Source organism: Phaenicophaeus curvirostris, chromosome 15 (assembly GCF_032191515.1).
Source record: "Phaenicophaeus curvirostris isolate KB17595 chromosome 15, BPBGC_Pcur_1.0, whole genome shotgun sequence".
Taxonomy (NCBI): Eukaryota; Metazoa; Chordata; class Aves; order Cuculiformes; family Cuculidae; genus Phaenicophaeus; species Phaenicophaeus curvirostris.
The window spans coordinates 19,971,851-19,984,339 of record NC_091406.1 but is presented as its reverse complement, the minus strand read 5'-3'; the positions used below and the strand labels follow the sequence as shown (position 1 = coordinate 19,984,339).

General features: G+C 58.6%; 2 protein-coding genes across 2 annotated transcripts in view; both read left to right on the top strand.

The window, feature by feature from the left end:
• ZMAT2 (zinc finger matrin-type 2) overlaps nucleotides 1-12,489 on the top strand; it is a 205,046-nt gene that overhangs the window by 147,687 nt on the left and 44,870 nt on the right. The window lies entirely within an intron of this gene.
• IK (IK cytokine) lies at nucleotides 96-10,889 on the top strand. The gene is made up of 20 exons (XM_069869651.1): nucleotides 96-166; nucleotides 1,269-1,335; nucleotides 1,531-1,623; nucleotides 1,911-1,970; nucleotides 2,442-2,609; nucleotides 2,695-2,809; nucleotides 3,026-3,096; nucleotides 3,190-3,236; nucleotides 4,189-4,352; nucleotides 4,471-4,579; nucleotides 5,507-5,546; nucleotides 5,932-6,133; nucleotides 6,445-6,463; nucleotides 6,944-7,024; nucleotides 7,933-8,011; nucleotides 8,657-8,714; nucleotides 9,118-9,206; nucleotides 9,504-9,612; nucleotides 10,262-10,296; nucleotides 10,711-10,889. The coding sequence occupies exons 1-20, from the start codon at nucleotides 151-153 to the stop codon at nucleotides 10,736-10,738; spliced, it is 1,650 nt and encodes a 549-aa protein (XP_069725752.1). The 5' UTR covers nucleotides 96-150; the 3' UTR covers nucleotides 10,739-10,889.

The window sequence follows — 12,489 nt, the reverse complement described above, 5'->3', positions numbered from 1 at the left end:
CCCCCCCCCGCCGTTCAGCCAATCGCAGCGCCCGCCTTCCCGGTTGCAGCCAATCGCCGCGCGGCCGGGGCGGAGGCGGCCAATGGGGGCGGGGGGCGGGGCGCGAGGGCCCCGCTGCGCAGGCCTGAGGCGGAAGAGCGTCGGGGCGAGATGCCGGAGCGAGACAGTGAGGGGGGGGGGCAGGGGGGTCACCGGGACCGCGGGGGGACACGGGGAGCCCCGGGGGGAAAGAAGTGTGGGGGGAACCTGGGGAACCCCGCGTGGGGGGGGAAGGAGGACACGGTCAGGCCTAGTGGGGGGTGTACGGGCAGCTCGGGGGGGGGGGGGGGGCAGAAGGGAGGGGAGGGGATATGGGGAGCTCCTGGGGGAGCAGAGAGGGGGGAGGGAGGAGGATACGGGGAGCTCTAGGGCTTAGCAGAAGTGGGGGGGAATATGGGGAGCACCCGGGGTGGGAAGGAGGATATGGGGAGCCCTAGGGGGGGCACTAGGAGGGGGGCACAGGGAACCGCGGGGGGGACACAAGGACAGTCCAGGGAGGGGCACTGGGGGGGGCAAGGGGCGCCCTGGGGTGGTGGGAAGTGGGGGGGAACATGGGGAGCACTGGGGGGGATAAGGAGGGCACGGGGAGCCCCGGAGGGGGCCACTTAGGGGGCATACAGGCAGACCAGGGGAGAGGGGGTAGAAGGGGGGCACACATGGATAGTCCCGGGGGTGTACTGGGGGGGGCAGGGGGCACTTTGGAGGAGTAGAAGGGGGGGACATAGGGAGCCCTGGGAGGGGGGCTGCGGGGTGGGAACGGGGAGCCCTGTGGGGTGGCAGAAATCATGGAATAACCAGGTTGGAAGAGACCCACTGGATCGTCGAGTCCAGCCATTCCTATCAAACACTAAACCATGTCCCTTAGCACCTCGTCCAAATTGGGGAGACACGGGGAGGCCCTGGGGGTGGGAGGATGTGGGCAGCCCCGGGCGTTGGGACAAGGGGATGCCCACTGGGGACCCTTGGTGGGGGGAGAAGAACAGTCCTGGTGGGGTATCTGGGAATGTGGGGGGCAAGGACAGTCCCGGCGGACCGGAGGCAGGGGGGCACCAGGACCCCGGTGGCTGGGGCTGGGGTGGTGAGGTCTCCCAGGCACCAGCACCCCGATTGGGGCGCCCCAGGGTGTCACCGGTGCCATCCTGTCCACCAAGGTGGGCGGGAGGCCACAGGGTCTCAGGGGGCAATGCCATGTGGGTGCACTCTGAGCATTCTACTTCCTTTGTCCCCAGATGAACCGTTCTCCAACCCTCTGGCCCCTGATGGCCACGATGTGGACGACTCGCATTCCTTCCACCAGTGAGTGCGGCACTGGGAAAACTGGAATGGGGCTGAGGGACCTGAGGTCCATTCCCCCACCTGGAGACCAGGAGTGACGGCCCCTCCATGGGGACCGAGTGTCCGACTCTGTCACCCAGGCCCTGCTAGCAGACCCTCTGCCTCCTCAGAAGCCGTTAGGGAGGTGACTGTTTCTGTTTTCCCTCTCCCTTGTAGGTCCAAGCTGACCAATGAAGACTTCAGGAAGCTTCTCATGACCCCGCGGGCTGCGCCAACATCTGCGCCACCGTCCAAATCTCGCCACCATGAGTGAGTAGGACTCTGTTTCAGGGGACTGTGGGACAACACATGGCCATCTTCTCTCTGGGCCTTTGTTCCTGCCTGGCTTTGTGCCCCTGAGCTTCATGCAAGAGGTAGAATTAACTTTAATTTTGTGAAAATTGATGCTTTTCCCTCTCTCCGTGCTGACAGAGCAAACTTAGGGAGAATGGCCCGGTACTGCTCCCATCCCTGGGTATCTCAGTGCCCTGTTCCATCAGCTGCCCCTGTTTGTGCGGCTCTGCCAACTGCGCTTGTGGTTTCTCACCCTTTTCCAGGATGCCCCGGGAGTACAACGAAGATGAAGACCCAGCTGCTCGCAGAAGGAAGAAGAAAAGGTAACTAGGAAAAGACTTGTCTCTCTGTACATCGTATCCCTCCTGCAAAAGCAGCTTCTGAGCTCTGGGGCTACCAGAGAGGACCCCGAGTGGCTTGTATTCTCTGGGGGCTTTGAAGCCGGGCAGAGGGAGGAGGCCTCAGCCTGTGTGACTGCTCATGGGAATGGATGTGGGAAGACGACAGCAGGTTGGGGATGAAGCTTCACCTCGGGAAGAAGTGGGAGAGAGCAGGGCAGTGGTGGGACATCTGCACTGGTGACTGTGCCTTTTGGGCCAGTACTGCACTCGGCCTTTTCCCTTTGGAAGGGAAGACCAAGGTCCCCTTTGGCGAGCGGTGGTGCAGCGGTTTCACCTTGCCTGGCGTTGTGTCCCACATATGTTTTTGGAAGGGAGTGGGCAGCAGGCCAGGCCCTGGGGGCTGTTACCTGACCGGGGCATCAAAGCCTGGATGTGCTTTCTCTCCCTCCCCAGCTATTATGCAAAGCTGCGCCAGCAGGAGATAGAGCGCGAGAGGGAGCTGGCCGAGAAGTACCGGGATCGAGCCAAGGAGAGGAGAGATGGCGTCAACAAGGACTATGAGGAAACGGAGCTGATCAGCACAACCGCCAACTACAGGGCCGTGGGGCCGACGGCTGAGGCGTACGTGAGCCTGCAATGTGGCCCTTGTCTTGCCAGTCTGCACTAGAGGGGCTGCCTGATAACCAGCTCCATTCTTGTCGCACAGGGATAAATCTGCTGCAGAAAAGAGGAGACAGTTGATCCAGGAGTCCAAGTTCTTGGGTGGTGACATGGAGCACACTCACTTGGTGAAGGGTCTGGACTTTGCGCTGTTGCAGAAGGTGAGTGCGAGTATCGCCGTGCTGCTCCTCTCCCACCCTGTCCGCTCCTACAGGCAGAGAAGGTGAGCAGAGGGCAGCGGGTGGCGCTTGGAGGTGTTTCAGTGCAGATTTCCCTTTCTGGGAAAGGTTTATGGGGAGCTGGGGGAAGCAGGCTCACTGATTCTGACACACAGCAGGGGGATGGATTGGTCTCTAGCAAGTTTTTGTTCTGGCCAGGTACGGGCTGAGATTGCCAGCAAGGAGAAGGAAGAGGAGGAAATGATGGAGAAGCCCCAGAAGGAAACTAAGTGAGTAGCTGAGTGTTTGCACTCCCAGAGGGGAGGAGGAGAGGAGGCAGGCGCTTAGCGTAATGCTCCGATTTCTTTTTTGTTCCACTTCAGGAAAGATGAAGATCCAGAGAACAAAATTGAATTTAAGACCCGGCTGGGTAAGACTGGGTGGACGTGGCTGTTCCTCACTGTGTGTTTTGGCAGAAACATGGGAGAAAACCTGAAGGGCAAATGGAGGAACCCTAAGTCATTGGAGGGGGAGAATCTGAGGTGCAGGAATCTGGAATTTGAGGGCTGGAGGAAGGCTGTTGCGTGTTTCTGATGAGCTGAACATGCTTTGCTCTGTCCCCTTCTATTCTGCTCATAAGAGCAGCTTTCCTCTGCGTTTCTGACACGATTTAGTCCCACCCTGCCAAACTCAGTAGCTAAAAACACACAGTTGAGCCTCTAAAATCCCTTCCCCCCACACACCCCACAGGGAAAGGTGGGAGGGAAATGAGAGGAGAAAGACTTACAGGTTGGAAACTCAAACTACAGCTTTAATGCAATGATAATGATAACAATGAAAATAATTAATAAGTAATAAAATATAAACAGCTATATGAGATTGCACCCACACCCCTCTATGACTCTACATCACCGCAAACACTGCAGAGCAGACATGAGGGAGTGGGTCCGTGGCCAGGAGGGAGCTGGGATCGGAAACTGGGTTCAGGAATGCATGGATCTGGGATTGGGAGCAACCAGACAGACGAGGTTCTCACTGGACATTGATCATTGCAGAAGAGGGCAAGACCCTCGTGGTCTCTCAATTCATCCCAATGTGACATGTATAGGATGGACTCCTCTGTTGGTCCGATTGGGGTCAACTGCCCCATTCGCCCCTCCTGGCAGGTGCAGCTCCTCCACCAGCTCCATGATGGCCTTGGTTAGGTATAAGCTTTGGCCTTTCTGCACACCAGTGCCTTGTGTGACCACTTTAGAGAAGAACACTGGAAAACATGCAGTCAGTTTTCAGAGAAATTAAGTTACTTTACAGCAACTGGGTTAGTCAGAAAACCGACTTGAGTTTACCCCAAGCTACAACGGTTTCTTTCTCCCCAATCCCAGGTCGCAACATCTACCGCATTCTGTTCAAGAGCAAGGCCTACGAGCGGAACGAGCTGTTCCTGCCGGGTCGGATGGCCTATGTGGTAGATCTGGATGATGAGTATGCTGACACCGATATCCCAACCACGCTGATCCGGAGCAAGGCCGACTGCCCCACCATGGAGGTACCCGACAGGCATCCAGGGTGCCCAACCGCTCTGTTCTGAGCTGGGCAGAGCAGTCTTGCCAGGAGGGATTCTCCGACAAGGGAGTCACCTGCTTCCTGGGGGAATTCTCTTTCAGGCGCAGACGACGCTGACCACCAATGATATCGTCATCAGCAAACTGACACAGATCCTCTCTTACCTCAGGCAAGGCACCCGCAACAAGAAGCTCAAGAAGAAAGACAAAGGTAGGAGCCAAAGGGAAACAAGGGCTTCGTGCTGGAGGCATATGCTGAGAGAAGGATGAGGAGCGGCTGAGGGACCTGGGGATGTTTGGGCTGTGGAAGAGGAGGCTGAGGGGAGACCTCATTGCTCTCTGCAACTCTTGGAAAGGAGGCTGTGGTGAGGCTGATGTTGGTCCCTTCTCCCAAGTAACAAGGGATAGAATGAGATGCAATGGCCTCAAGTTGTGCCAGGGGAGGGTTTGATTTGATATCAGGTAAAATGTCCCTACTGAACCAGTAGTGAAGCACTGGCAGAAACTGCCCAGGGCAGTGGTGGTGTCTCCATCCCTGGAGGAGTTCCAGGTCAGGTGGAACGGGGCTTTGATCACCCTGATCCAGTGAGAGGTGTCCCTGTCCACGGCAGGGGGTTGGAACTGGATGGGCTTTGAGCTCTTTTCCAACCCAACCCATTCTGTGACGTGGCACTTGAGGACGTGGTTTAGCAGGCACATTGCTGTCGGACTGATGGTTGGGTGTATGAGCTTCAAGGTCTCTTCCAGCCTTAACAGTTCTGTGCTTCTCTGAAGGATGTGTTCAGGTTGGCTGCATCCCCCAGCCCCAGGACGCAGTGAGCTTAGAGGACAGTGATTTTCTGCTGCTCCCAAATGCTGCGTCCTGAAGGCAGGGACCGCAGGAGCCAGGCTGCTGCGAGGGCAGCTTGTGCTGCTCTGCTCTTCATGCTTAAGACCCAGTTCTGTGGGGAAACGTCCCCTGTAGAGAAGGGATGTAGTGGCTTCCTGAGGGGGCTGGATGTGATGTGGTAACCAAAGAGGGAGTCAGGAGGACGCCCTCGCAGTCACCGCTCCCAAAGCTTGAAAGCTGGACTGGGGACAAGGAACAGGTACAGCTGGCAGTGAGGATGACGTGCCTGTTCCTGCTCTTGTGTTCTAGGGAAATTGGATGAGAAGAAGCCCCCTGAAGCTGATATGAAGTAAGTGCCTCCCTGCCCACAGGTTGTGGGGTCACAGCTCTCTGCCTTAAGGAATGTCTTTTTCATCCCACTGCATTTGGAGAGGGTTGGCTTTAGTGCTGCTGGGGTGAGCTGCCTCTCCAGGCCTGCGGGTTTTAGGACAAGGCTGGAGGCGTGCTCTGTTCCTGATTCCAGGCTTGAAGCAGGCAAGGGCCACCTGTTGTCCTGGTCTCCCAGGAGCAGGTCCAGAGCAGAAACACAGCGATACCTCTGACAGATGTAGAAGCTGGACATCCTTGGCTCTCACTGTCGGTGCTGCGCATTCCTTTGTTGGGTTCCAGCTCAAAGGGAGGTGGTCATGGCCTCTCAGCAGCAGCCGTAACTGCAGGCTCTTTTCCACTTGTAGCATCTTTGAAGACATTGGGGATTACGTGCCCTCCACCACTAAGATGCCACGGGAGAAGGAGCGGGAGAGGTACCGTGATAGAGAGCGTGACCGGGAGCGTGAGAGGGACCGGGAGCGTGAGAGAGACAGGGAACGTGACCGGGAACGGGAGGAGGAAAAGAAGAGGCACAGCTACTTCGAAAAGCCCAAGGCTGATGACGAGGTGAGCCTGGACTGTCCCACCCAATCTGTACCCTTTGGGGCGTGTAGCCGTGGGGTCACCCTGGTGGCTTTGGGTCTCTGTCATGCTCCCACACCTGCCAGGGTTCAGCACCTTCTGAGCCAGGGAGTGGGTGGCTGGGTGCTTGCCCTCCCCTTCAACCACTAAGGCAGGACCAGTACGAGCCATTAGCTGTTATGGTTCAGCTAGGTGCTTGCCACAGTCCTAAAGTGGAGCTGCAGGTCATGTAGCGCTATTGCTTCCGTGCCTTTGGCTCTCTTGGATAACATGGTGTCTCTCCCTCTTATTTGCAGCCCACAGATGTCGACAAAGGTGAGTCAGGCGGTGTGGATGTTTGAATGAGGCTGTTTGAGTGAGGCCGTACGGTGTTACAAACTGCAGGACTACTCGGATCGCTGCCTGATGTGAGCTCCCTGCTCTCCCAGAGAATTGCCTGCCGCGCGGGTTTTGGGGTGAAGTCTGGTGCCTGCGGCCTGGTGGATGCCAGCCTGGGTTGAGTGTGTGCACGGATCCTTCCCTGTGCACAGACCAGCTCAAACAGCCTTATGCTGATTGGAAGCTGAGCAGGATCTGGGTTCTCCAGGGATCAGCCTGCCCCTGTTTGTTCTTGAGCTGGTTTGCTGCTTCTCAGAGTTCTACTGGCTCCTCTTCTTCCGCCTCAAACGCACCCTGTCCTGCTGTTGCCCCGTCCCAAAGCACTGGTGGTGCGGAAGGGAGCTCTGCCCAGCCCTGTATGTGTTGCAGTGAGCGCCTCCTCTTCCAAAACTCAGCCTGCTGCTCTCTCTGCCCCAGGGCCTGGCTCAGCCAAAGAGCTCATCAAGTCCATCAACGAGAAGTTTGCCGGAGCTGCTGGCTGGGAAGGAGCAGAGTCATATCCTTTACTATGTTTGCCAGCCTGTCTGTGTCCTTCCTCTCCCGGGAGGGCCCAATAGTGAAGAAAACTACCCAAACCTTGCTGCTTGTGTGCCAAACAACAGATCTGCGGCCTCCGATTCGGTTGTGTTAGGGCAGGAGGTGACTTCATAGAATGGTTTAGGCTGGAAGGGACCTCAAAACCCATCCAGTTCCAACCCCCTGCCACAGGCAGGGACACCTCTCACTGCATCCGGTTGCTCTAAGCCCCATCCAACCTGGCCTTGAACCCCTCCAGGGATGGGGCAGCCATCACTGTTCCGGGCAGCCTGGGCCAGGACCTCCCCATCCTCAGAGGAACACATTTCTCCCTAGGGTCTTACCTCAATCTCACCTCTTTCAGCTGAGAACTGTTACCCCTTGTCCTATCCCTGCTCTCCCTGATCAAGAGCCCCTCCCCAGCTTTCCTGCAGCCCGTTTCAGCACTAGAAGCTGCTCTAAGGTCTTCCCAGAGCCTTCTCTGCTCCAGGCTGAGCAATCCCAACTCTCCCAGCCTGGCCTCATACAGGAGGTGCTCCAGCCCTGGAACCATCTCTGTGGCCTCCTCTGGACTCACTCCAACAGCTCCATGTCCTTCCTGTGCTGAGGACTCCAGAACTGGATGCAGGGCTCCCAGTGGGGTCTCACCAGAGCGGAGCGGAGGGGCAGGATCCCCTCCCTTGCCCTGCTGCTCCCACTGCTTTGGCTGCAGCTCAGGACATGGTTGGTTTCTGGGCCGGGAGCACCCATTGCCGGCTCATGTTGAGCTTCTCATCCCCCAACACCCCAAGTCTCTCTCTTCAGGGCTGCTCCCAGTCCTCTTGGCCTGGCCGTGCTCAGCCTGTGGCTGTAGGTCTGCATGGTGTTGCTTTCCTTGACCATCCTCACATTGAAGAAGCCAGAAGACAAGAAGCAAGTGGGGGATTTCTTCGGCATGTCCAACAGCTACGCCGAGTGCTACCCCGCTACGTAAGGAAGCAGCGGGAAGCCGTGGGTTGGGATCGGGGTGTGCCGAGGGGCTGCTGCTCTCTGGCAGCCAGAACTTGAACACTGCTTGTTGGGAGGAGCAGGCCTGGCTCTGTCTGGGGCTGCTGTTAAAATGCTCCCCGCGTCCTTGGTTCTGGCAGACCTTGCATGTTCTTTCCTGTCTCTGCTACACGGGGACAGCTGGAGTCTGCTGCCAGGGCTGGGAGCTTGCCGGATGTCCTGGTAATCCCTGTGGTTGAGCTTTAGCCACGAAGCTGTCCCTCGGCAGGAGGGGAACAGCCTTCAGCCTGCAGAGTCATCTGCGGAGCGTTTGCAATCCTGGATGCTTACCTGGGGCCTGCTCCCTGTTTTCTCACTGGTGGAGCTGGGGGTTGTCCCAGCAGGCTGAGCTGGCTGTGACCACTCCAGTGCTACAGGACGGGTGTGAGGAGGGTGGAAACAGATGGTCCTTGATGGCCATGGTGGAGCAAAGGGGGGAACAGGCCGAGCTTTCCAGAACTTGGAGCCTCTGATCCAGGAAGTGAGCGTGTTCTGTTGCTGCCCTGGGGGCCTTGGAGCCTCGTGCGGTGGTCCCAGTCCATGTCCCAGGGATGCACTCTGAGCTCTTCCCTTGCTTTACTCTTGCAGCATGGACGCTATGGCTGTGGACAGCGATGAGGAGGTGGACTACAGCAAAATGGATCAGGTAGGCCATCACCAGCCTTTAGGAGCAGCAAACGAGGCCTCAGTGTAGGCAGAGAGGAACCTGCTGGAGAGAAGCAGGCTTGTGCAGCAGGGCGGAATGCCCTGGAGCTGGGTGTGGAATGTGCTTTGGGCTTTGCTGTACTGCTGCGTGCCTGGCTCTGGGCAAGATCTCTTGTCCTGGGGAGCAAACGTGACTTTTTGGTTGTGGTGGGGAGGTGTGGGAGTTCATCTCAGCTCCCCCAGAATCTCCTGTCTGGGGCTTCTTGGGGAGGAGATCTTGGCACCAAGGCCAAAGCAGGTGCAGAAGTGCATGGAGGTGATGGGAGATGGATCTTGCCTGGGTGTGTGGGGAGCCCTGGCTGGCGTTTGCTCAGGAGCTGCTCTGAGTGGTTCTTTCCCTGCAGGGGAACAAGAAGGGGCCTCTGGGGCGCTGGGACTTCGACACCCAGGAGGAGTACAGCGAATACATGAACAACAAAGAGGCTCTGCCCAAGTGAGTGCAGCCCCTGGGAAGGGCTGAGCGAGGATTCGGGGTGGGGTGACCACGCTGGCCAAGAACCGCTCCCAAGGGAGCTGAGATTGAGCAGAGAGTCTCCTGGTGAGGAGTGGAGGCAGAGCTATGGGACCAGGGCCTGTGACTTCTCTGTCCTCAGAGTGTCCTCCTTGAGAACTGCTGCTCAGCTGTGCCTTTCTAGGGCCTAGCCAGGTGCTGGAATTCAGGCTCATGGCTCGGGCAGATGTGGCTGTGGAGGCCCTACGAATGCTGAGCTCTGTCTTGCTCCTTCTCCAGGGCGGCTTTCCAGTATGGGATTAAGATGTCCGAGGGACGCAAAACTCGTCGCTTCAAGGAGACGAATGACAAGGCAGAGCTGGACCGGCAGTGGAAGAAGATCAGTGCGGTGAGTGCCTGGTGCTGCGGCATCATCTGTTCAGGCCACAAGCTGCCAGCATTGCTCAGGAGATCTCCCACCTTGTCCTGCCTTCCCTGTCCCGGACACGGCTCTTCAGTCCAGCCCGTGTCCTGGCTGCCAGCGCTGGTGCTTTCTAGAAGCTGGGTCTGCTCCTCCCGAGAGCAGCAGCTGATGAGTTGGGGCTTCAGGACCACAGAGGCAGCTGGAGCTGCATTTGGAGCTTTGTCCCTGGGAGCAAGCCCCATCAGGGCTTTTTGCTGCAGGCACTGTAGCGAATGGATGCATCCAAAGCCAGCAGCTGGGGGCCATGTGCAGGGGCTGGGAGGGGGCTGGGTATGTTCAGCAGCTCCCTGTTTTCTCACCGGCAGAGCTGGGGGTTGTCCTGAGAGCCGGCTCAGCCTGCCAGTATCTGCATGCTATGGGATTGTGCGTAGGGAAGGTGGGAACAGATGGTCCGCGATGGCCAAAATGGAGCAAAAGGGGAACAGGCCAAGCTTCTCCAGCTCTCGGGCAGCTTGCAGACAGCTTTAGCTCAGCTCAGCTTGCTGTAGCCTGGCTGTGGCTCTCCTAGGGTGTCTCTCACAGTGTCTCTGCTGGGGCTGTGGGAGGGTAATGGAACTTTGTGCTTTCTCCACAGATCATCGAGAAGAGGAAGAAGTTGGAGGCAGACGGGTCAGTAAAGTTCTCTCTCCTGCGAGGTGGGGGGCAGTGCTGGTGCCTGGTTGTCTCCTCCCACTTCTCCGAGGGGCTGCCAGGGGCAGAGACCTCCCTGCCAGCTCTCAGCAGTGGGGCTGGGAGGACCGTGGAGAACATTTGGCCCCAAGAGGCTGCTCCTGCTCTGCTCAGCTCAGTGGAGGCTGCAGGGTCCCTCTCCCCTGGGCGGGTGCTGAGCAGAGCCAATGCCCTGCTGGGGCTCTGTTTTTACCAGATTGTTATTCCCCATCCCACGGGGAGGCCCAGGGAGCTCCTGGACCCCCAAGCCAGACTCTGGGCTGAACTTGTGGGCCTTGGTGCTGAGCTCTAGGTGGGAGGGGGATGGATCTGCCTGCCCTGCATTCTTACCCCCTCCTGCCTCTCTCTTTCCAGGGTTGAAGTGAAACGTCCCAAGTACTGATGCATCCAGAACCTTCTTCAAGCTCGCTGCCGTGCTCTCCTTGCCCCCTAAGCCCTCCCTTTTCTGGCCGGGGCTGGGCCCTAGCCCCGTGCCGTGGGGCTGTGTGTGATGCATAAATGTTGTAGCTGTAATAAAACTGTGTTTACTTAGTGTTAGTGGTGGCGTGCTGGGGCCCGGCTGGGGGCCGGGGAGCAGGAGGTTCTCTTAGGGCAAGTCACAGCTTTTGGGGCCTTTTGAGGTGGGGAGCAGGTGGCCCCTGACGAACCCCAAATCCAGTCTGCAAATAAGGTTGTGTGGGAAATAATTGCAGGTGGGGTGGGTGACGTGCTTCTCTGCATGGGGAATAAAAGTATCGCTGGTGTGGGGTGGAGGAAGAGGACTCCGGGCTGCTGTGTGCAGCTGGGGCTGTGGGAGCTGGGGCAGCAGCGCTGACCCCGTGAGCAGCAGCCGTGGGGCTGTGAGGGATGCAGCCCCAGGCAAAGCTCGTCCCTGCAGCTGGAGTAGCCCCTGTGGGCAAGAGCCAGGGTGGTGCTGGTGGCCCCGCAGGGCAGGACCTGGGGTTGCCCGAGCCAGTCCAGTCCCAGCACTTGAAGGGGGCGGGTGTGCTGCCCATCCCTCGCCACCACCGCTCCAAGGAGGCCCTGGTGTTTCCAGAGGTGCAATTTGGGAGTCGCAGAATAGTTTGTGTTGGAAGGGACCTCAAAGCCCATCCAATTCCACCCTCTGCCATGGGCACGGACACCTCCCACTGGATCAGGGGCTCCAAGCCCCATCCAACCTGGCCTTGAACCCCTTCAGGGATGGGGCAGCCACCCCTGCTCTGGGCCTCCTCACCCTCACAGCAAAACATTTCTTCCCAGGATCTCATCTCAATCTCCCCTCTATCAGCTGAAAACTATTCCTTTTCATCCTATCCCTGCCCTCCCTGATCCAGAGCCCCTCCCCAGCTTTCCTGGAGCCCCTTTCAACACTGGAAGCTGCTCTAAGGTCTCCCTGCAGCCTTCTCCTCTCCAGGCTGAACAACCCCAACTCTCCCAGCCTACAAACGCGGGAGGTTCTCCAGCTCTCGGATCATCTCCGTGGGCTCCTCTGGACTCTCTCCAACAGCTCCATGTCCTTCCTGCGCTGAGGCCTCCGGAGCTGGACTCCGAGCCCCAGGCGGGACAGGGCAGGGTGGCAGCGCTCCCCCCCGCAGGGGCTGCCCCTTGCGAAGTTATAAAATGCGGGGGAGCGGCTCAACGATCCCGTGGGTGTTTTCCAGCCTAGCCATTCTGATTCTGCGATTCTGAGTCCAGGCCAAAAAAATTTGAGGGGAGAAGGAGTCCCGGCAAAAGTGAGCCAGGGGTGCCCGCGGATCGAACCGAGAACGGTTCTAGAAGGGGACGACATGAAATGTCGCAAAGCGCCGAAGTAACCGCTGGGCTATAGCCGGCTCACGGGAGCTAGGAGCGCCGCACGAGCCTTGAGTATGAAGGGGCGGGGCTAGGACTATGACGTCACGGCGTCGCACACGGGGCGGGGGCGGGGCCATGCAAATGAGCGCCCGCCGCGCATTATAATGGAGGCGGCGCCATACGCGTTACGGGGCGTGTCCGCGTGAGAGGGGGCGTGGTCAAGGAGAAGAGGGTGCGCTGCGGGGGGGGCGGAGCTATGCAAATGAGGCCGCGAGACGCAGCGCCGTGATGACCTCTGGGGGGCGCGGTCCCGAGGGGGCGGAGATATCATAGAGTCAGCGGGCTGGAAAGGACCCG